At 38.4% G+C, this 25,254-nt stretch overlaps 1 protein-coding gene across 1 annotated transcript in view; it reads left to right on the plus strand.

The window, feature by feature from the left end:
- Positions 1-25,254, plus strand: part of TNIP3 (TNFAIP3 interacting protein 3) — a 109,462-nt gene that overhangs the window by 76,278 nt on the left and 7,930 nt on the right. The window contains exons 8-13 of the mRNA XM_043438578.1: positions 2,996-3,124; positions 9,736-9,855; positions 12,758-12,883; positions 21,040-21,090; positions 21,964-22,062; positions 25,095-25,155. Coding sequence (XP_043294513.1) covers positions 2,996-3,124; positions 9,736-9,855; positions 12,758-12,883; positions 21,040-21,090; positions 21,964-22,062; positions 25,095-25,155 — 586 coding nt within the window. The remainder of the gene's footprint in view (positions 1-2,995; positions 3,125-9,735; positions 9,856-12,757; positions 12,884-21,039; positions 21,091-21,963; positions 22,063-25,094; positions 25,156-25,254) is intronic.

A 25,254-nucleotide genomic window follows, 5' to 3' on the forward strand; every position in this document is an offset into this window, starting at 1 on the left:
GAAAGGCAATGCCAAAGAACATTCAAAGTGCCACACAGTTGCACTCATCTCACACGCTAGCAAAGTAATGCTCAAAATTCTCCAAGCCAGGCTTCAATAGTGTGTGAAACTTGAACTTCCAGATGTTCAAGCTGGATTTAGAAAAGGCAGAGGAACCAGAAATCAAATTGCCAACATCCGTTGGATCATAGACAAAGCAAGAGAGTTCCAGAAAAGCGACTATTTCTGTTTTATTGACTATGCCAAAGCCTTTGACTGTGTGGATCACAGAAAACTGTGGAAAATTCTTCAAGAGATGGGAACACCAAACCACCTGACCTGCCTTCTGAGAACCCTGTATGCAGGTCAAGAAGCATCAGTTAGAACTGGACGTGGAACAACAGATGATTCCAAATAGGGAAAGGAGTACATCAAGGCTATATATTGTCATCTGCCTATTTAACTTACACGCAGAGTACATCATGCAAAATGCTGAGCTGGATGAAGCACAAGCTGGAATCAAGATTGCCAGGAGAAATATCAATAACTTCAGATACACAGATGATACCACCATTATGGCAGAAAGCAAAGAAGAACTAAAGAGCCTCTTGATGAAAGTGAAAGAGGAGAGTGAAAAATTTGAATTTAAGCTCAACATTCAGAAAACTAAGATCATGGCATCTGGTTCCATCACTTCATGGCAAATAGATGGGGAAACAATGGAAACAGTGACAGAGTTTATTTTGGGGGGCTCCAAAATCACTGCAGATCATGATTGCAGCCATGAAATTAAAAGACTCTTGCTGCCTGGAAGAAAAGCTATGGCCAACCTAGACAGCATATTAAAGAGCAGAGATATAGCCTCCCTTTTGAAGCTCCCTCTCATCTCCCTTCCCATTCCAGTCCTCTGATTAATGTTGAGGTTTGACAGAAAACAGCAAAATTCTGTAAAGCAATTATCCTTCAATAAAAATTAAATTAAACTTAAAAAAAAGCAGAGACATTACTTTGCTGACAAAGTTCAGTCTAGTCAAAGTTTTTCCAGTAGTCATGTATGGATGTGAGAGTTGGACTATAAAGAAAGATGAGCGCCAAAGAATTGATGCTTTTGAACTGTGGTGTTAGAGAAGACTCTTGAGAGTCCCTTGGACTGCAAGGAGACCCAACCAGTCAACCCTAAAGGAAATCAGCCCTGAATATTCATTGGAAGGACTGATGCTGAAGCTGAAACTCCAATACTTTGGCCACCCATTGCGAAGAATTGAGTCATTTGAAAAGACCCTGATGCTGGGAAAAATTGAAGGCAGAAGGAGAAGGGGACCGCAGAGGATAAGATGGTTGGATGGCATCACCGATTCAATGGACATGTTTGAGCAAGCTCGGGAAGTTGATGATGGACAGGGAAGCCTGGCGTGCTGAAGTCCATAGGGTAACAAAGAGTCAGACATGACTGAGCAACTGAACTTCACTGAACTGATGGGACTTCATGGATATTGTAGGAAAAGGGTGGAGGCCCTTGAGCCCTAAAGGCCTCTCATTTTTTCAGACAGGAAAAAGAAGAATAAGGCTAATTTTCTCAGGTGAAGTCTTGTGACTGATATTGTGATAAAGTGGTTGTGTTTTACAACATGTACAAGTCTTAAGGCAGTTTCACAAATTAGTACATGACGTCTGTTCAGATTTCCCACCTTGCTAAGGATATCTTTGGCAGTGTCCAAAGAAAGCAAAGTTTAGCAATTCCCTTTCTGCCATGTAAAAGATCCTTTCTGTTCCATCTACACCCAGCACAAGAATCATGGTTATTTTTTTCCCCTATGCCATTTGGATCATTTTCTAGTTGAAATAATTTTCTCTTAAGCTATGCTAAATTAAAAAAAATGGTGAATTTTCGAGGTGTACATATAGATCTATTCTGGTTAAACAAAGGCAAATAGAAATGTTTTCACTTTTAAAGAAAACAACTCACCTAAAGTTGATTTCTTAAATCATTGTTTTGGGAAACAATAGCTATTAAAACAATATACTTTAACATATAGATTTACCTAAACTCCAGAATATTTATTTTACTAAGTTAAAATTTTCATCTCATTAAGAATCCAATTCACTCAACAAAAAGTTTACTGCCCAGAATATAAAATTAGGAGATAGGAGACAGCTGTTGTCTGAATTCAGAACTGGTGTCTAAGCCACTAGCCTTGCTTCAAGTACTTAAAACGCTGGATTGCTTGAAGGCGATCTGAAAAGTGGAGGAGTGATGCAGTTGGACCAGCCGATCTCTACATTTTAAAAGAAATCATCACAAAAATATAGCACTCTGAATAATTATCTGTGATGTAGGGTCTTATTGCCTGAGGTTTTAATCCTTTATCCTCTTCTGTCTCTCTTCAGGCCAGAATGAAGCAGGGCTTTGAGATATTGATATTTTTTGTTGCAGTGACACTTTTTGCTTTTTAAAACTTTCAGTTATTTTTAAGTGAATCAGTCTTTCGTCACCACCTTATAACTGTGCATAGGGAATAGCTTATTCTGCAGACTCATTTGATCCTTAAAAGTGAGGAGTGGGGATTTTGATATCTTGTTCTGGGGTCACAAAACTTAGTAGCAGTAAGGATAACAGAAAGATTTCTTCTATCCTAATCCTGACTTCCACCCAGAGTTGTTGTTGTTTAGTTGCTAAGTCACATCTGACCCTTTTAAGATCCCACGGACTGTAGGCCTCCAGGCTCCTATGTCCATGGGATTTCCCAGGCAAGAATACTGAAGTGGGTTGCCATTTCCTTCTCTAGTGGATCTTCCTGATCCAGGGATCAAACCCGCGTCACCTGCATTCACAGGCAGGTTCTCTACAGATGAACCATGAGGGAAGCCCACCCAGAGATTATTACTCAAGTGGGATGTTAAATGAAAATCTAGTAGGTCTTGTATGTTTTGTTTTTTTAATTTCAGAAGTAGTCCTACAAAATCATCTCATCTGAATTTTATTGTTTGGAATTTGTTTTCTTGCTTTATATTTCAGAAGGAAAAGGAGAGCCTAAATGGAGAATTACATGAATTGAAGATAGAGAATAACCTTTTGAAGGAAAAAAATGCTCTCATGAACCACAAGAAGCAACATTATGAATGTGAAATAAAACGCCTCAATAAGGTATCAAGCCAGGTGAAGCTGGAGAGGTCAGATGTGAGGTTTCTGTATAAGGAGTACATTCTGGGCTGAGACTCACAGTGAAATCCACTCACGCTGCAAGGCAGCTCACAGTCTTGGGGGGCTTGCACAAAAGGTCTCTGTAATTTTATAAATCTCTCCAAATTCCTCGTTCAGCTATGCTTGGCTAAGGATTTTTTGGGGAATTCGTGTCCCTGCAAAGATTGTCATGAAAAAGATAAGGAGATATTATTAAAAAGAGTAAGAATTTCTTTTTTGGTAGTTCAAAGAACCACATAAAGCAAGTGGGTGTTTGCGAAGAGTAGTGTATGTCTTGGTCAACCACAAAAGTTTCCTGAGGAAACAGACTGCACTTTAAAATCATCACAGTGGAGCTGCTAGGTGTGAAGCAGACTACATGGAAGCAGGCTAAATGCCAAATCCAAGAATGGCGACTTTTCTGAGAATAAGCCTTTTAGGGGGGAGAGTGGGGATAGACCTATTAAGAAAATGCAGGTGATTTTAATGCTTTCTCTCCAACTTAACTATTCAAAGGGGCCACCTTTGAATTGCTGCAAAAGAATGACATGTGAGTGAGTGTGTCTGTGTGTTGTTTCATGGACTAAACCTTAATTTTCTGTGGGAAGGAATTGCTGACTTGTTTGGGGGAAAAAAATTAAACCCTTTGCTGTTGACTTTTTCATACATGGACCATAGAAATACCTGTAGGAGTTGAAATATTCATCTCTCAAGCTAGGTTATTTCTTGGCCAAAGTAACAGAAATTATCTTCTAAAATGAGTAGGTGATTGGCCTTAAACACATGCTTGGTGCTTGCGTTTTGGACTGTGCCATCTTGCAGTTAAATAGTTTTCAGAGGTATAACTTAAAGATTCCCAGAGTGTTAACTATGTGCCTATACAGTTGATAGGATGCTTTACAAATGTGATGCTCTATTTGATCTATTTATGAGGCAAGCTGTTATTCAGGATAAAGTGAGAAATTGGAGGTTGACTTCATAAACAGTGTATTTCTCTATCCTTTAAGAGAGAAAATCAATGGAGATACAGATTCAGGGCAAATGGATTTTCTCTCTTATTCTCTGCTGGAAATTCTCTGCAAATGAAATAGAGGAGCTGGCCTTAATTGAGATTATATTTGAAATGTCTCCCACTTTTGGTACATCATCGCTTATTAGTTCTCTGTTTCTCTAAATGTGGACATAAGGATATAAAGCCTGTATAAATTAGAACAGTCAAGAACTCTGTTTTTAACTCAAGAAGCTCATATGTAGCCTTAATTTTTGTGTATCTGCTTTTATAGTCAACAGAAAAAAAAACTTTTAATAAGTAAAAACTTTATAGCTCAGGATTATAATCCTGAAATCTCAATGAGAAAAATTAATTTGAGTAAAATTCAGAGCTTGATACAAATGTCATCTTCTCAAAGAGGATTTTTCTGGTTATCCTAACTAAAATTACGTATTACACCTCTAAAGTTTCCTGTTTTAATTTTTCCTTGGAATTCATTGCTATTTAATATATGCAAAATGTCTCATGTTTATTATCATATTTGCTTGCTATCTCCCAGTCTTGATTATAAGCTCCATGTGGGCAGGATTTTTTCAGGGCAGACATCTCTCTTAGGCATGGTAGACCCAGTGTGGAGTACTCACAATACTTTTAGTAGCCCACTGAGATGCTTAATTTCTCTTAAAGTCAGAGGGAAAAAAACTGAAAGCTTTAGGTCAAAAAAAATTCATATTAATATTAACATATTCATCTTTGTAAGAATGCAATTATATAAATTTACTATCAATACCTATTTATTTGAAGAAGGAGACTCACAAGGACAATAGTCATAATGGGGCCCTGAGTTTCTCTCTTTTGTTCACTGCTGTATTTGAAGTGCCTAGAACAGGGCCTTGCTCATAATATGTTCTTTTTTTTCTTTTTCATTTGTTTTTATTAGTTGGAGGCTAATTACTTTACAATATTGTAATGGTTTTTGCCATACATTGACATGAATCAGCCATGGATTTACATGTGTTCCCCATCCCGATCCCCCTCCCACCTCCCTCCCCATCCCATCCCTCTGGGTCTTCCCAGTGCACCAGCCCCGAGCACTTGTCTCATGCATCCAACCTGGGCTGGTGATCTGTTTCACCCTTGATAGTATACTTGTTTCATGCTTTCTCTCAGAACATCCCACCCTCGCCTTCTCCCACAGAGTCTAAAAGTCTGTTCTGTACATCTGTGTCTCTTTTTCTGTCTTGCATATAGGGATATCATTACCATCTTCTTAAATTCCATATATATGCATTACTATACTGTATTCGTGTTTATCTTTCTGGCTTACTTCACTCTGTATAATGGGTTCCAGTTTTATCCATCTCATTAGAACTGATTCAAATGAATTCTTTTTAATGACTGAGTAATATTCCATTGTGTATATGTACCACAGCTTCCTTATCCATTCATCTGCTGATGGGCATCTAGGTTGCTTCCATGTCCTGGCTATTATAAACAGTGCTGCGATGAACACTGGGGTGCATGTGTCTCTTTCAGATCTGGTTTCCTCTGTGTGCATGCCCAGGAGTGGGATTGCTGGGTCATATGGCAGTTCTATTTCCAATTTTTTACAGAATCTCCACACTGTACTCCATAGTGGCTGTACTAGTTTGCATTCCCACCAACAGTGTAAGAGGGTTCCCTTTTCTCCACACCCTCTCCAGCATTTATTGCTTATAGACTTTTGGATAGCAGCCATTCTAACTGGCGTGTAATGGTACCTCATTGAGGTTTTGATTTACATTTCTCTGATAATAGTGATGTTGAGCATCTTTTCATGTGTTTGTTAGCCATCTGTGTATCTTCTTTGGAGAAATGTCTATGTAGATCTTTGGCCCATTTTTTGGTTGGGTCATTTATTTTTCTGGAATTGAGCTGCAGGAGTTGTTTATATATTTTTGAGATTAATCCTTTGTCTGTTTCTTCATTTGCTATTATTTTCTCCCATCCCAAAGGCTGTCTTTTCACCTTGCTTATAGTTTCCTTTGTTGTGCAAAAGCTTTTAAGTTTCATTAGATCCCATTTGTTTAGTTTTGCTTTTATTTCCAATATTCTGGGAGGTGGGTCATAGAGGATCCTGCTGTGATTTATGTCGGAGAGTGTTTTGCCTATGTTCTCCTCTAGGAGTTTTATAGTTTCTGGTCTTACATTTAGATCTTTAATCCATTTTGAGTTTATTTTTGTGTATGGTGTTAGAAAGTGTTCTAGTTTCATTCTTTTACAAGTGGTTGACCAGTTTTCCCAGCACCACTTGTTAAAGAGGTTGTCTTTTGTCCATTGTATATCCTTGCCTCCTTTGTCAAAGATACAGTGTCCATAGGTACGTAGATTTATCTCTGGGCTTTCTATTCTGTTCCATTGATCTATATTTCTGTCTTTGTGCCAGTACCATACTGTCTTGATGACTGTGGCTCTATAGTAGAGCCTGAAGTCAGGCAGGTTGATTCCTCCAGTTCCATTCTTCTTTGTCAAGATTGCTTTGGCTGTTCGAGGTTTTTTGTATTTCCATACAAATTGTGAAATTATTTGTTCTAGTTCTTTGAAGAATACAGTTGGTAGCTTGATAGGGATTGCCCATTTATGATAAAAACTCTCCAGAAAGCAGGAATAGAAGGAACATACCTCAACATAATAAAAGCTATATATGACAAACCCACAGCAAACATTATCCTCAATGGTGAAAAATTGAAAGCATTTCCCCTAAAATCAGGAATAAGACAAAGGTGCCCACTCTCACCACTACTATTCAACATAGTTTTGGAAGTTTTGGCCACAGCAATCAGAACAGAAAAAGAAATAGAGGGAATCCAGATAGGAAAAGAAGTGAAACTCTCACTGTTTGCAGATGACATGATCCTCTACATAGAAAACCCTAAACACTCTACCGGAAAATTACTAGAGTTAATCAATAAGTATAGTAAAGTTGCAGGATATAAAATTAACACACAGAAATCCCTTGCATTCCTATACACTAACAATGAGAAAACAGAAAGAGAAATGAAGGAAATAATACCATTCATAACATGTTCTTAAATATTTGTTGAGTGGATGAATTAACTAACTAATGTAATTTGCTGATGATGTAATATATTCAATAGCCAGTTGTGATCCTGGCATCTATGCTTTAATAGGCCCAGCACTTTACTCTTACTTATGAGTAGTAAGAAAAAATAAAAGTGCACTTCACACGAGAAGAGACTTTATCCCCCACGTCTGTACCTTCAACTGTCACTTGTAAAACACAGATAAAAAGTGATGAGCTATAAAGATTTTTTTTCTCTTTTTTTTTCATTTAGTACAAAGAGATTTTTTTCTCATTTAGTGTCTAATGAAATGTAAGAAATTATTCTGTTTTATACTATAGATTTTTCTTTTCTCTTTACCACTGTAATAAATAGAAGTTACTTAAAAAATGATGATTTGGGTATCTAATTGTGCATACCATTCATCACAGGATGGAGTTTGGGGCCCACCCTGCTTGCTCACACTTACTGCCTGCTGACCCAGTCTCCCAGCAGAAATTCATAGCATGTCAGCTTAGCAATTAGCAGATGGTTTTCACAAGTTCACACAACTACTTATACTCAGTTCTACTTTTTTGCTTTGAAGGAGATACCTAAGCGTATTGTTTTCATAAAGTTCTGGACAAGAGAAACCAGATGTTTAATCTAAGTGAGAAAAATTACCTGGGGCTAGTCAACCAGTGCGACCCATGGGCAGAAGTGATGTTCTGCCATCTCACCATCAATGTGCTTAGTATATCTTATCTGTGCTGATGGTAAACTGCTGTTCTAGAATAGGTTACAGGTGTTCATTCAAGGAAGCTGGAAAACCCCAAGATGAAATAAATATCTACTAAGCTCACCTTTCATTTATGATTCATTTGCAAAATTTCTAGAAGTCTGAATAGCATGAAAGGTAGATCAGGAAATTCAAATATTACAAGACCTACAAAAAGTCTATTTATAGCCATAGGATGTGGAGCCAGCATATTTGATTGCCTTGACTCACTTCACTCACCCCACCTAGATTCTGATACTACTAACACTTTTTTTTAAAATATGACTATTATGATAATTCCTAGAACTATATAGATTAGCAATAAATTCTAACAAAACATAAATTATTAAACAACTTCTGGTGTTTTAAGTATTCCTGGAGGAAGAAAGAAGTTCTTGTTTTTCTCACAACCTCCTGAAAAATGATATTTACATCATGCTAGACAGTATCCATAGACTAGATGACATCCTATTAGGAAGTTTCTAGTCTTAACTATATATACATTTAACACCATAAATTTACTTTGCTTTTCTAACCTTACAACCATATTACATACTAATGCAGGGAAGTGAGTTACTGGTAGAATCATCAAATGAACATCACTGAAGCAACTAAAGAGATACAGAGGAAGTAAAGTCTTGTAGCTTTGGAAGTGAACTTTTTCTATTTGTATAGAGGACTCATTTGATAAGGAGCAAGTAGTCGTATTGTCTGTGGGCTTTGATACCACGGCAAGATGAGGTATGTTCTGTCACCATTTTTGGCAGCCGTTTTATTTAACTCATCGCAAGGCAAAGGTCTTCAGAATAGAGACAGTATCTTTTATATAATCTGACAAAGTGTAGCATATGTAAAAGTACCATGGATTTATGAGTAAGGATGATGATCTTGTTGGCAAATCTAAGAGTCTTTTATTTCTTCCTCTTCCTCACCCCATGGTGAAAACACCAAATTGTACTGAATGTCAGGAAAGCAGAGCACTCTCCCCCTGTGGGCTCCCCCGGTGGCTTGGTGGTGAAGAATCCACCTGGCCAGTGCAGGAGACATGGATTTGATTCCTGGGTCGGGAAGATCCTCTGGAGAAGCCAGTGGCAACCAACTCCAGGATTCTTGCCCAGGAAATCCCATGGATGAGAAACGTGGCAGGCTACAGTGCATGGAGTCACACAGAGTCAGACACGTCTTAGTGACTAAACAACAACTCTCTACCCTGTGTTGGGTTAATGGATGTTTTATTGGAGAATAAATATAACTGTAGCTAGGCCAGGGCACGGTATGCTGAAGGAATGCAGAGCAGAACAGTGCCACAGATCTAATGGTAACAGTTCCTATCCCCAGATATACTGATTCAGGATCCTTGGGGACAATGCCCAGGAATGGGCATATTTGCTGCCTCTCCAGGTGATTTTGATGCTTCCTAAAATTTGAGCTTTATTGACGGAGCATGTATCTGACTGAAGCAGAGACTCTAGAGAAAGACTATATACATCTGTTTTCCAATCATGATTAGCCAGGTGGGAGGGAGGGTCTGTAATATCAAAAACCTTCTTAAGTAACAATGAGAGTTGAATAACATTAACACCATCATGGAGAAAAGAGATTCTGGAAAAAATGCATATATGCTAGAAAATCAGAATAATGTTATTTAATGAGGCCTTAAAAATGAAATTCTACGTTGTGAGTGCATTTGAAATGATTGTGATAATTGCAGAGAAATACGTATGTGGCAACTCTGAGGTCAGCAGTGTGCTTATCTTTAACACAGGCTCTGCAGGATGCCCTGAGAATGGAGTGCTCTCCGTCTCTTGAGGACTGTTCGGGGAAGTCTGAAGTGGAGTGCAGCCGCGAGGAGATGCAAACAGAAATGGAAGTTCTCAAACAGCAGGTGAGAAGCTGAACGGGGAGCAGTCTTGCGGAGAACTTAGGGCCTGTTTCTCCTGTGCTGCTTTGGACATTTCTAGAGGTCCTGCTTTTCACACGGCGTCAAAGGTTTTTGCATGTATTTAATTATAATTACCTAATTTTAAATCTTTATGGGAAAATTTAGATCAGCTAGTCCAACTCTCACACTTTATAAAAGAGAAAATTGAATTTCAGATGGGTTGAATGGCTTGCCCAAGAGCACACAACTTAAAAGAAGGGCATGCTAATTAACCTTTTAGTGAAATTCTATTAGCACTGGTTCCAGAGATTTTCATGCAGACACAATTTATTTCGAAGATGCTATTAACCCAAACTCTGGACCTTTTCAGAAAATGGTAGCAGCTGGGCTGTTCCTCTGTAGCTGCAGACCTTCCAGGCTTTGAAACAATGAGGGCAGTTTTAAAGGGAATAGTCTGCACTGATCACACAAGAGGCAAGTCTGTTTATCTACTCCCACATATGGATGGCACTGCCTAGGAATTTACTGATGAGTTCCGGCTTCCTCCTTCCCACCCACCCTGCTTCACTCACGGTTGCCAAGTACACAACAGGAGTCAAGGATGCTCTAATAAGCTCATGCATGCATCAGCCGCACAGGGCTATGGGACGTAGCACTGCCTAGCTACTGGAGCCTAAACTTAGTTCATCCAGCTGGAACTGGCTTAGCCAAGGGGCCACTCGAGCATATCACGTCTCTTTTCCTATGAGAGGTAAAATGAATACAGGTAAAAATATTAGTAAAAAATATAGGTAAAAATATTAGTAAAAAACTAATATAGGTAAAGGGCTGGAACAGTTCAAGGTGATATTGATAAATACAGGAAATACAGGAATTCCAATCCTCGAGGCACACATTGTTGGTGATATATTAACAATGGCAGGTTGCGGAGCAGGATGTCATAGAACAAAGAGTGGAAATGTATTATTTTCTGATGTCCCTGGGAGTAACTTGTTGGCTGTTTGGCTCTGAGCAAGTGCCAATTACAAGGAATCTTGATGCAATACATCGAAGAATTGAGCAACTGTGATATTGTTATTTACGTTACTCTTATTACTTCATAGGATGTAACCTATTTATAAATCTAAAATATCCAGAGCATTTGACATAAAGTTGGATTTTTTTCTTCTATCAACTCCATTTGAATACTGTGCTTCATTACATCCACGATCAAATATACAGCTTAAAAATAAGCCCATGGAGAGAATAAGGGTATAGTCAGAGTGTTAAAACTCTGCCAGATTCTCAACCCCTGAAGTATCATTGGCACAAGCCAGGATTCCTCTGAAAAAGGGACTGCTTATGTTCAGACACTTGAGTCATCTTCATTGCTCTCACATAATGTAAATTCCATGCAGGAGAGTTGCTCTTACATGAAGTGTTTACAGTAATGGTTTAGTTTGTATTTGATAGAGACAGTGGCAAGTATTCTTTTTTTTGTAACCCCCAAGAGTAGACCAGAATTCATCTCCTTCATTTTTGTATGGCCCTTTTGCTAGCTTTCTGCATTCACATTTTAACTGTGCACATTTCTAACTGGGTACCTACAATCATTACACCACCAAGTGCTGCGTGAAACTCTAGAGGATTTAAGTTCACAAAGAAGCTGAGCTTGAACTGGCCACCTAAGTGATGACATTGCTATAAGTGTGTTCTGTTCTAATCAATGGGCTTCTCACACTTCAGTTGCCTCTGGTAATTGTTTATTAATTCTACCTGGATTAAACTGTATCTGTGCCTTTGGATCGCCACTCTCAACCAAAAAATAAAACCAACACCAGAAAACAAAATGTCAGCTTGGCTGCGTATAGTTCCTTTGCAATGCTTTCAATGAAGAAAGGCTTGAAATTAAATATGTATATCTGCATATAGAGCTATATAAAATGTTTCTTTTTTTCCTTTCTTGCCTATTACACTTTGTTCTATTATTATTAACTTAAACTTGATAATCCTTTAGTTAAAATGTGTTGCACTGTTGGTAATGATGGTGCAATGTGATTTAGCATTAATAGACAAACATCTAACTAGTAGGTTCTCATGTAAGTTATAATTTAAATCTAGTTTTAGAGAAATTCCTTTGCTTCATTCCTTAAGCTTCATTTGTTTTCATAACTCCACATTCTAGTCTCCAAGCCACCAATCAACACTATGCCAATTAAAACAAACAATAATTAAATCTGTTCTGGGGCAGAGTTGTTTTGATTACTTTTCTACAATATTTGGAGTACCTCTCAAGAGGCATCCCACTAAAATGTTCCTCTTTTTATGATAAACGCCCAGAGTTACTTATAAAGGGCAACTCTGGTGAATGTCCTTTAACAAAATCCCTTGCTTTCCCACATACATGAGCCTTTCATTTTTAACTTGTGCTCAACTTATAATTTCTGTTTAGAAACTTTGACATGTCGGTATTCAGTGGCTTCGCTTAGCTATTGTCAGTAAACTGACTTAAGAATTTCAAGCAATATTTATATGTCAAAGCCTTGTTTTAGAGATGAATGATTTGCTCCAAAACAATGACACTTCACGTTGATGGAGTCGGGAGGTCAAGGTTTCCTCACGGTCATGTAATATGCAATAGAAATGTTGGTGAGGGGAAGTTTTTTCAAAATATCCATGAATTTACTTATGAATTACTGATATGTGCTCAGTGAGAAAAAAGGTGAGCAAATGCCATTCTAAACAAACTAAAAGACAAAATTATAGTCACATGTATCAAGATGGAGTCCCACCATAAAGAAATACTCATGAAAAGAGGACATCCATGTCTCAGATTGGACAAACCCAGACAGCATCTCTTCTGAACTCATTTAAATAGCTTAAGAGAAAAGGAAGCTACTTGTAACAGCATGTTAATATTTCCTAGGTGCAAATATATGAAGAAGACTTCAAAAAGGAGCGATCAGACCGAGAAAGACTTAATCAAGAAAAAGAGGAGCTACAGCAAATTATTCAGACTTCTCAATCCCAGTTGAACAGGCTGAATTCTCAGGTATAAGTTCAAATAAGCTTTGCCAGCACATATGTATTTATATTTATTTTCTCATTAAAAAATCAAGACATTTTGACTTCTGTTAATGGCCTTTTTTTTTTTTGAGAGATTAGCATCTGGGATGAAATCATTTGTAAACAATTTTGTAAAGAGATGAAAATGACTGGAGATTCCTTTTAACTTAAGTGTATTAAGGAGTTATCCAAGAAATTGGATTCCAAAGTCTTTTACAAAATCCAATTCTTTTGATCTTTTTTCTCATAATATTTATCTTGGTAGAATGAGAGTTGGAACTAAATAGCACTTAAATTCAAAACTGAAACACTCCAATACATTGAAGTTGTTTCTAAATTCTTACCATTTTTCTTTGAAGGACTACATTGGAATGTTCCTATCTTCCAAAAACATGCATAATGAATGTCATTTATATATATCTAGTGAGACTAAGAATTTTGTTCAGTGGGTTCCCAGATTTAATGTAACCAGAGCACTCTCAAGGAAGCCAGATAATGTAAGCCACTTTATTAGAACAGAATATTAACTATAAGCATGTTAAAATTAAGTGCAATAAATTTATTAAACGTAAATTCAAGAAGTTGCCATAATGGGTAAATATTGACGTTAATGAGGGAAATATAGCTAACACAATTTAGGCTTAAGAAAAGAAAAGGAACCATCAAATTTTTAATTTGCAGAATTATGCAATGTGTTTCAATAAATACGAAATCGTTGTGAGACATGCTTGACAGCTCCATAAGCTCAAGATTCTTAGTCTCAGAGGAGGTTTTAAACTTTTTGTCATACTCTTCTTCCTAATACAAAGTAGATTGTGAATTAAATTCAGTTTCTTCTTTGACATCTTTTTTAAGGATTAGCTTTAAATTCCTAATTTCACATGGAAAATTATTTGGAACAACCGTTTCCTTTCTAAGAAATTGGAAGGAATAAAATAATGGTAAAAACATAATAAAATGCTTTTTCCGGAAGTAATTCATGCAACCTACTTTTACAACAATGGGTGAAAAATGTTCTGATTGTTCTTAGAAAATTGCTCTCAATTTTTATGTCTTACATGCAGAACTGTCTTAATTTCTTTGAACTTGTCACTGCACAGATCATTTTACTTCCTGCCATATTTTAATTTTATTCATTCTACTACATTAAATAAGATTGATGATAAGTATTTACCTAAATTGGCAATGTTCTTCCCATTATAGAAACTCTAGTACAGCTAGAAACACACAATCATCTATTTATGTTATAGACTATAATCCACAGTAATTTTCTGTATCATCTGTAATTTTTGTTTGATATCAACAAAATGAATGTGTTGTCTAATCACAGTGGTGTATAACTATGCTTATGAACTAAAGGAGGATCTTAGTAATATGCTAAATTACTGAAATTTTCTTTATAATGATACTGCAAGCCTTTATTCTTCTCGTTTATTTGGGTAAAAGTATGATAGAATTCACAACAAGTCATAGATGGTGTAACAATCTGTGTTAAATGTATTAACAGCAGATTAAATGCCATAATATAATAGAGTACTTATTTGAGTAGTATATCACCTGTGGTCCAAATGGACCACTTGACCAAAGGAATTTTTAGGTCAAATCAATCTGATACTAGTTGCTTACATACCAGAGTGTATTTCCTCCTATCACTGAGGACGGTGATTCCTCCTATCACCTCCTATCGCTGCCTCCTATCATTTAAGGCAATGACTGGTAAAAAATAGTCAGTGTGGCAAAGTGAAAGATACTTAGGAGAAATCTAAGGATAAAAAAGTCTGATGTTCATGCCTGCTTTAACAGTTGGTGAGGACCTTGAGTAATTATTGAACTTTTTTCTGTACTTCCTTTTCTCCATCTGTAAAATGATAAAATTGAATTGGATGATCTCTAAAATGTTTCATATAACTCCAAAACTTCTATCTCTAAAATAAGTTGCTTAACTTCTCTCGCCATATATGTGCTAAGTCGCTTCAGTTGTGTCTGATTCTTTGTGACCCTGTGGACTGTAGCCCGCCAGGCTCCTCTGTCCATGTCTTCTCGAGGCAAGAATACTAGAGTGGGTTGCCATGCTTTCCTCCAGGGAATCTTCCCAACCCAAGGATCAAATCCGAGTCCCTTCAGTCTCCTGCATTAGCAGGCAGGTTCTTTACCACCACCGTACTCACCTGTAAAATATGATGCTTGCCTCATGACTTCACAAGGTTATTCTCAGGATTAAGTGAAAAAAAACAAAATCTATTCAAAAGCATCCAGCCCAAGTCATGGCTCACAGGTATTTCATAAATAGTTTATTGGAAGGAAGAATTTGTGATAGTTCCATTTAGTTTTATAATTAGCCTGCCACATTCAGTGCCTCATGATCTCTAATTTTGATGCTTTCTTTCAGCAAGGCATTCTGCTATATGCTGTGAAGGAACTAAAAAATAATCCATGCTATGAAAAGGCCCACAGTATAGTGAGGGGAACTCATAGAGTCCATCCTCATCATTTGCAGGTTCCAATTTTGTGAATTCACCTACTCACTAAAATATATTTGTCACCCCAAAATCAATTCTTGGACCACGTTTAAGTTCATTTGTGAACTTGCACAGAGCAGCAAAATACTTGAGCCTCTTAACACACTTATTCCCAGCGGAAGTCCAAAAGGTGATGCTGCCTTCTTCTTTCAGCTCTCATACTGTAAAAAGTGTTCTTTTCATGGTCTATTTAGTGCCACATTTTTCACATTTCTGAGCTTTTTGTTGGCGATTTCATTTTTTAATGGCCCTCAAGCTAGTGCTGAAGTGCTATCCAGTGTTCCTAAGTGCAGAAAGGCTGCAAACTGCCTAATGGAGAAGATATGTGTCAGATAAGCTTCATTCAGGGATGAATATAGTGCTACTGTTTATGGATCTATAATACTTACTAAATTTCATGGCAAGTAGATGGTGAAACAATGGGAACAGTGACAGACTTTATTTTCTTCACCTCCAAACTCACTGCAAATTTCATGCAACCATGAAATTAAAAGACCCTTGCTCCTTGGAAGAAAAGCAATGACAAACCCAGGCAGCATATGAAAAAGCAGAGACATTAATTTGCCTACAAAGGTCCATATAGTCAAAGCTATGGTTTTTCCAGAAGTCATGTACAGATGTGAGAGCTGGACAATAAAAAAGTCTGAGTGCCGAAGAATTGATGCCTTTGAACTGTGGTGCTGGGAAGACTCTTGAGAATCCCTTGGACTGCAAGTATTGACAGTAGTCAATACCGAAGGAAATCAACCCTGAATATTCTTCAGAAGGACTGATGCTGAAGCTGAAGCTCCAATACTTTGGCCACCTGATGTGAAGAGTTGACTCATTGGAAAAGACCCTGATGCTGGGAAAGATTGAAGGCGGGAGGAGAAGGGGATGACAGAGGATGAGATGTTGGATGACATCACTGACTCAGTGGATATGAGTTTGAGCAAGCTCCAGGAGATGGTGAAGGACAGGGAAGCCTGGCATGCTGCAGTCCATGGGGTCACAAAGAGTCAGACACGACTGAGTGACTGAACACCAAATAAGGTATCTTTAACAGAAACACACATAAAACAAGATTATGTATTGATTGATTAACAAAAATGGCATGACCAGAGGCTGGTAGGAACCTAAGCCTGCATTTCCCTGGGAGCAATGATTCAGTGTTTACTACTTCAGTGTTCATGGTTACTTTATAGAATATAACTAAAAAATAAATAAATAAATAAGAAGAATATAACTGCTTTGAATCATGAGAATTGACTGAATATAGTACACACTGGAGTACAAAAAGCCATGTAATAAATGTAAGACCCTATATGGGAGGACCAAAGGAGAGAATCTTTAATTCAATTTTCTGTTGATGGGCAGGGCTGTGGATTAAACATTTACTGAGCATGGCCCCGCCCATCAGAACAAGACCCAGTTTCCCCCTCAGTCAGTCTCTCCCATCAGAAAGCTTCCATAAGCCTCTTATCCTTCTCCATCAGAGGGCAGACAGAATGAAAACCACAGTCACAGAAAACTAACCAATCTGATCACATGGACCACAGCCTTGTCTAACTCTGTGTAACTAGGAGCCATGCCCTGTAGGGCCACCCAAGACGGATGGGTCATGGTGGAGAGTTCTGACAAAACGTGGTCCACTGGAGAAGGGAATGGCAAGCCACTTCAGTATTCTTGCCTTGAGAACCCCATGAACAGTATGAAAAGGGAAAAAGAGAGGACATTGAAAGATGAACTCCCCCAGGTTGGTAGGTGCCCAGTATGCTCCTGGGGATCAGTGGAGAAATAAATCCACGAAGAATGAACACATGGAGCCAAAGCAACAACACCACCCAGTTGTGGATGGAAGTAAAGTGATGGAAGTAAAGTCCGATGCTGTAAAGAGCAATATTGCATAGGAACCTGGAAGGTTAGGTCCATGAATTAAGGCAAATTGGAAGTGGTCAAACAGGAGATGGCAAGAGTGAACATCGACATCTTAGAAATCAGCAAACTAAAATGGAATGGAATGAGTGAATTTAACTCAGATGACCATTATATCTACTGCTGTGGGCAAGAATACCTTAGAAGAAATGGAGTAGCCATCATAGTCAACAAAAGAGTCCAAAATGCAGTACTTGGATGCAATCTCAAAAACGAGAGAATGACCTCTGTTCATTTCCAAGGCAAACCATTCAATATCACAGTAAGCCAAGTCTATGCCCCAACCAGCAATGCTGAAGAAGCTGACGTTGAGTGGTCCTATGAAGACATACAAGACCTTCTAGAACTAACACCCAAAAAAATGTCCTTTCATTATAGGGGACTGAAATGCAAAAGTAGGAAGTCAAGAAGTACCTGAAGTAACAGGCAAGTTTGGCCTTGGAGTAGAGAATGAAGCAGGGCAAAGACTAATAGAGTTTTGCCAAGAGAACATACTGGTCATAGCAAACACCCTCTTCCAACAACACAAGAGAAGACTCTACATATGGACATTACCAGATGGTCAATACTGAAATCAGATTGATTACATGCTTTACAGCCAAAGATGGAGAAGCTCAATAAGGTCAGCAAAAACAAGACTGGGAGCTGACTGTGGCTCAGATCATGTACTCCTTATTGCCAAATTCAGACTTAAATTTAGGAAAGTAGGGAAACCCACTAGACCATTCAGGTATGACCTATATCAAATCCCTTACAATTACACAGTGGAAGTGAGAAATAGAATCAAGGGACTAGATCTGATAGGCAGAGTGCCTGATGAACTATGGACAGAGGTTCATGATATTGTACAGGAGGCAGGGATCAAGACCATCCCCCAAAAAAAGAAATGCAAAAAGGCAAAATGGCTGTTTGAGGAGGCCTTACAAGTAGCTGAGAAAAGAGAAGTGAAAGGCAAAGGAGAAAAGGAAAGATATACACATTTGAAGGCAGAGTTCCAAAGAATAGCAAGGAGAGATAAGAAAGCCTTCCTCACCTCAGAGATCAATGCAAAGAAATAGAGGAAAACAATAGAATGGGGAAGAATAGAGATCTCTTCAAGAAAATTAGAGATACCAAGGGAATATTTCATACAAAGATGGACTCAATAAAGGACAGAAGTGGTATGGACCTAACAGAAGCAGAAGATATTAAGAAGCAGCAAGAATATACAGAACTATACAAAAAAGATCTTCACAACCCAGATAATCATGATTGTATGATCACTCACCTAGAGCCAGACATCCTGGAATGCAAAGTCAAGTGGGCCTTAGGAACCATCACTATGAACAAAGCTAGCAGAGGTGATGGAATTCCAGTTGAGCTACTTCAAATCCTAAAAGATGATGCTGTGAAAGTGCTGCACTCAATATGCCAGAAAATTTGGAAAACTCAACAATGGCCACAGGACTGGAAAAGGTCATTTTTCATTCCAATCCCAAAGAAAGACAATCCCAAAGAACATTCAAACTACCACACAACAGCTGATCTCACATGCTAGCAAAGTAATGCTCAAAATTCTCCAAGCCAGGCTTCAACAGTACATAAACCAAGAACTTCCAGATGTTCAAGATGGATTTAGAGAAGGCAGAGGAACCAGAGATCAAATTGCCAACATCCACTGGGTCATAGACAAAGCAAGAGAGTTCCAGAAAAACATCTATTCCTGCTTTATTGACTATGCCAAAGCCTTTGACTGTGTGGATCACAACAACTGTGGAAAATTGTTAAAAACATGGGAATATCAGGCCACCTTACCTGCCTCTTGAGAAACCTGTATGCAGGTCAGGAAGCAACAGTTAGAACAGGACATGAAAAAACAGACTGGTTCCAAATTTGGAAAGGAGTATGTCAAGGCTGTATATTGTCACCCTACTGATTTAACTTATATGCAGAGTACATCATGAGAAACGCTGGGCTGGAAGAAGCACAAGCTGGAATCAAGATTGCCGGGAGAAATATCAATATCCTCAGATATGCAGATGACACCAGCCTTATGGCAGAAAGCAAAGAAGAACTAAAGAGTCTCTTGATGAAAGTGAAAGAGGAGAGTGAAAACTTTGGATTTAAACTCAACATTCAGAAAACTAAGATCATGGCATCCAGTCCCATCACTTCATGGCAAATAGATGGGGAAACAATGGAAACAGTGACAGAGTTTATTTTGGGGGGCTCCAAAGTCACTGCAGATGGTGACTACAGCCATGAAATTAAAAGATGCTTGCTCCTCAGAGGAAAAGCTATGACCAACCTAGATAGAATATTAAAAAGCAGCGACATTACTTTGCCGACAAAGTCCATCTAGTCAAAGCTGTGGTTTTTCCAGTAGTCATGTATGGATGTGAGAGTTAGACTAGAAAGAAAGCTGAGCACAGAAGAGTTGATGCTTTTGAACTGTGGTGTTGGAGAAAACTCTTGAGAGTCCCTTCGACTGCAAGGAGATCCAACCAGTCCATCCTAAAGGAGAGCAGTCCTGGGTGTTCATTGGAAGGACTGATGCTGAAGCTGAAACCCCAATACTTTGGCCACCTGATATGAAGAACTGACTCATTTGAAAAGACCCTGATGCTGGGAAAGATTGAGGGCAGGAGGAGAAGGGGATGACAGAGGATGAGATGGCTGGATGGCATCACCAACTCAATGGACATGGGTTTGAGTAGACTCCAGGTGTTGGTGATGGACAGGGAGGGCTGGCGTGCTGCAGTCCATGGGGTCACAAAGAGTTGGACATGACTGAGAGACTGAACTGAACTGAACTGAACTGAAAGGAGAGAATTCTATAGGTGGGACTTGGAAAGGTATCATAGGGCTCAGATGGTAAAGTATCCACCTGCAGTGCAAGAGACCTGGGTTCAGTCCCTGGGTTGGGAAGGTCCTCTCAAGAAGAGAATGGCTATCCATTCCAATATTCTTGCCTGGAAATTTCCAGGGATAGAGGAGCCTGGTGGGCTTTAGTCGATGAACTCGCAAAGAATCGGACATAACTGAGTGGCTAACACTTTCACTTCAGGGATGACAACAGCATGACTAAGGAGTGCAAGAAAAACCAGCTTTCCTTAGATGTATCAGATGTTGGGAGAACTCAGGGGAGGTGACTCTGCCAGATGAAGTATAACAGTGTGACTTTGAACAAGTTACTCAGCATCTCATACCTCAGTGACCTCTTCTGTAAAATAGGAATAAAAATTTTAAGTGTCATTTAGGGGTATTGGAGGCTTGAATGTGAGTTTTTAAGTGTAAAGCACTTAGATCAGTGTCTGGCATGTATTAAGTGCATATGCAACTTCTAAAATTTATTGTGGAAGCTTTTGACTATACAGTTGACTGTACAATTACATTTAATAAGCAGTAGAAGCTATTTCTATACCCACATCTATGTCTATATCTGCATTCACACTTAGAGCTAAATACATCAACCTAAAACAGAATTGCAGTGGTCCCAATAATTGGGAATAACAATCTTAAAATATCCAACTTTGCAAACTTCATTTGGATATTTCACAATAGAACCAATTTATGCCTGGAAAATCCAAAACTCAATTATTTTTATTGGCATTATTGTTATCAGGGCTTCACCCCCTGAATTTCTGAGCAGATCCCTGCCAACTGGGCCAGGAGTTGCTTTAAGACATCTGCTCTTTCTGATACACAAATGCTTTCATCTTGTCCACAGATAAAAGCTTGTCAGATGGAGAAAGAAAAACTAGAGAGACAAGTAAAACAGGTATGTTGATCCTTACTCACAACTTTCTTGTCATGTTAGAAATGCCGAGTCTGAGTTTTACTCACATTTATTCCCTAGTTAAAGGGGTCCCAATTAAAGGCAAATTCTTGTTCTGCTACAGAGGGCCTAGGACAACTCAAGCTTTTCATTATCAACTAAAATGTCAGTGGAGAGATAGTACTTAGGCACCAAGGCCTCTCGACCCTAACACTCAAGAAAAGCACATGCTTTACAGAATATGTTTCAACAGGATCACACACCTTAGCGTGTGTTCATACAGATAGAAGTTTCTTCATAGACTACAAACACCTGAGAAATATATTTCCTTGATAGTTCATACAGTTGCTTACACCAACAGTGGAAATCTACATGAAAGACTTCTTCTGCCTTCTTTTGAGAAAGAATATCTTCTTGGGCATTAGAGCATTCCATTCCATTGATTCTCTAGTAGACTTAGGAATGAATATTATTTCTCTTAATTCCTAATTTCCTCTCTGGACATTAGTTATGTCATTGGAGTCTCTGGCTGCAGTTTAAGAAAATTTGTTTTATGACTTAAATATTGGTTCTTCTTAAGTGAGGACTCTGTGACGATAACTCAGAAACGTAAAGTTAACTCTATATACATTTTCAAGTATTTTTAGTATCTTCAACATGGAAAAATAACTATAGTTTCACTTTGAATAATTGGCCTGTGGCTTCATCTATCTCTGTATCTGCATTGACAGACCTCCTATCTTGAATTTGGATTATGCCAGATTTAGGCTAAACCTTAAGGTTTCAACCAAACCTCGGGGTTGTATAAAGCAAGGGTCAGTGTGTCTCCGCAGGGGGCATCTGCTTTCGGTGAACTAACAGCACTCTTCTCCTCAGATGTATTTCCCAAGCTGTAACTGCAGCTGGAATTTCCACTTGAGGAATCCATACCTACTGATGGGCCCTGGGACGGTGCAGGACCCACAGAAGCACCCAGTAAGTAGGAGCTTTCATTCCAACAATTAAGTGCTTATGTCTCTAATAAGAGCTAATATTCTCTTTTGGTAGAAATGATGTCTGTCTCTGGAATACTGGCACATACTATTTTCTACATAAAGAGCCTTATTTATCTTAGCCTTTGATTTGCACAGTTACAGTGGTCAATGTACACTCTAAGTATCTTTGGAACCCTGCATCTACAGGACATATAGAAATGAATACATTCACTGAAAGATATCAAATTGAGCTAAAATTCCATGAACAAACATACCATTTGATATGGGTCATTTTTAATGACACACCTGACTCTACCAAAGAAGACATTTCTGTGTATAAAGAAAAGCAAAATGAATATAACAAAACAGTCTTGGAGATGCCTTTTTCAGTTGTAAACTTATATTCAACTACTGTGAATATGGTTACATCTGTGCAAAATAGTCTTTGACATTTTCCAATTGAAAGGGTATTCTTAAAGGATTCAAGAAAAAGTGACCCACTTAAGTTGCTTTCTATGGCTGTGTCTACCCAGGCAAAATGAAGTGAACAGTGAGGCAATTATTTGTGAGTGGAATTGATTTGAACAGTCAACCTGAATAAGTCAGATCCAAAACACCCTCCCTTTCCTTCTCAATGGCAGTATTCCACCCACCCTCCCCCATGATCTGGAAATTTGTCTCTATTCTCTATTTCACCTACATAGAATCATTATGCAGGAAATAAATTATGCATTTTTCTTCATTTTGGATTGGCTCAGACAGTCTCTTTTCCCTTAGTTATTATTAACCATATTTCTGATTATGCAAAGAATCTGAAACTTTAACTGGGATTTTCCTAGGAGAACAGTCAAGGAGTGCAGAGTTGCCTGAAACTTCTCACACTTTTGTATTTGAGTGTGACTCAAAAGCCCTTTTCCAAGAGAGGAGATAATTACTCTTTGGGTGGCAGCAGGATGTCAGAATTTAATGAGCATCTTATTTGACCCTGGTGTGACACAGTGCACAGATGAGAATTTGGTTCTTTTTGTGTTGCTGTTGATTGCTGCTTCTGTCTGCTCTCTCCCCTCCATTTTTTTTCTTTACCTGTTTACTTACTTTTTTCTTTTCGTTAGAAACACTTCTGGGAATCTCCAAACACAGCTATCATTCTAAATTTTTTTTTTCAGAATATAGAAGGAAATTAATATTTTGGGAAACATAAAGAGATAAAAATTTACTAAGGAGTTTAGTTGTCTACAGGTTAGGGAATTGGGGGGAAATGCTCTTGTGGAAGGTTAACTAGAAAACCAATGAGTCATTCAAATTTGCCTGGAAGTAAAAATGACTGTTTACTTCAAATCTTCAAGAAGGCAGAAATTCACCAACTTGAGTTTTTTTCTATCAATTATAAGCAATAAGGCAGTCCAGATCACATCAAATTGTCACCAGATAAAGGTCTGTATTTGAAACCAGACTCCAAGTCATGTAATGGCTACATTTTCAAGCAGTATTCAGTTAGACAAAATGTCAGTATAAGGATAAAAATTACAGAAACTCCTAGAGTTCATTTTAAAAGAATATTTCATGTTTCATGCTTATTTCTAAGCCTGAATTAAAGTCCATGCAGTAGTGTTTGTAAAATTATGATATATTCATCTTCTTTTGGCAGCTGTCCTAGAATATAAAACTGAGGCTCACGTCACTTATCCAGTGTTATTTGAGACATCTAAAAATAAATGAGGAGATGAAAAACAGAGATGATCTCATATCCTCTTTTAGTTTTTTCATGTACCAAAAGGAGCCAAGAGCCTAGGTGTCTGAGTGAGGGTAAAGAGGAGTCAGTCTGCCCCAGATCCAGTATTTCTTAGCGTCTTGTCAGGAATTAAAATTTTAGGCTACTTTTAGTGGTCTGGCAGCCTGTAAAATGCTCCCTATTGGCTGGTTGTTAGAAAAAATGTTCCTGAGTTATTTTCAGGTGGTAATTGAATAATAGAACAAAAGCTTTATATTCACTATGTCTTGGCGAGAGAGGTAGAGGAGCAGGAAGACAGACCAGCCTCCTGGGTGGGTAAAGCTGAGACCACTCTGTTCTAAGTGGGTAAATGCAAATATTCTGGCCTTGGACCTATATTTTGAAATTCAGGTCTATAGTTTATATTTTGTTTGTCTGCGCTCAGTCATGTCCGACCCTTTGCAACCCCATGGGCTGTAGCCACCAGCCTCCTCTGTCCATGTAATTTTCCCAGCAAGAACACTGGAGTGGGTTGCCATTTCCTCTTCCAGGGGATCTTCCCAACCCAGGGATCAAACCCATATCTCCTGCATCTCCTGAATTGGCAAGCAGATTCTATACTACTTGATCCACCTGGGAAGCCCATAGTTTATATTTATTTCAACACAATTCATTTGACAGTTTTCCTGAGGTTCAATGTCTAGCTGTTCTTAATTGGCGTACACCTAGGAGAAATCCCGAGAGAAGAATCCCAGTGTGCGCTGTCTTCTCACTGCCTCTAGTCTAAACTGTCTAAGCAACTTAGAACAGTTTCTGCAGAGGAACAGGACAAAAGGAAAGTTTTCCCTGCTTCAGCATCCTGAGCCTCTTTAAGCCATGTCCTCCTGGCTGAGCTTTCTTCCTTGGACCACTGGAAAACATTCAACTTGTACATTTTTGTCTTGGTCTTCCTGTTACCTCCTGTGCGAGGGTTTTAAAAAAGAGCATTTGTTGATGATAAATTCTTTTGTTTCATTTGTGGGCTATAGTAAGTTTTTACAAATGTGTTTATACTTCTGCACATATTCAAAACACATCTGTTTCAAAAAAAAAAAAAAAAGTCAGAATCCCAAATTCTGACTGAACACTAAGTGGATTTAGGAGGGGGTGGGTAGGGAGATAGTAACAGTGATCACGGAGATAAGAGGACAACAGGTTTGGGATGCAACTACTTTTGCATTGCCTGGGTAATAAAGCCACATAGGATAGCTATATCTTTAATGTGCCGCTGTGTTTGGTTTGCAGCCCATGTTGCTATAATAATGTTTTATTGTTCCACACAGCCAGACTACCAGTGGTATGCCCCTGACCAGTTTCCGCCAGATGTGCAGCACAAGGCAAATGGTAAGACCACAGCTGGATTGAGCATTCTTTCATGTTTACATTTAAATAGGATCTTTGGGGGGATGTTTACTCGACATGCATTCACTTGGACTTGGGGAG

The sequence above is a fragment of the Cervus canadensis genome, chromosome 19, assembly GCF_019320065.1.
Source record: "Cervus canadensis isolate Bull #8, Minnesota chromosome 19, ASM1932006v1, whole genome shotgun sequence".
In the NCBI taxonomy this organism is placed as follows: Eukaryota; Metazoa; Chordata; class Mammalia; order Artiodactyla; family Cervidae; genus Cervus; species Cervus canadensis.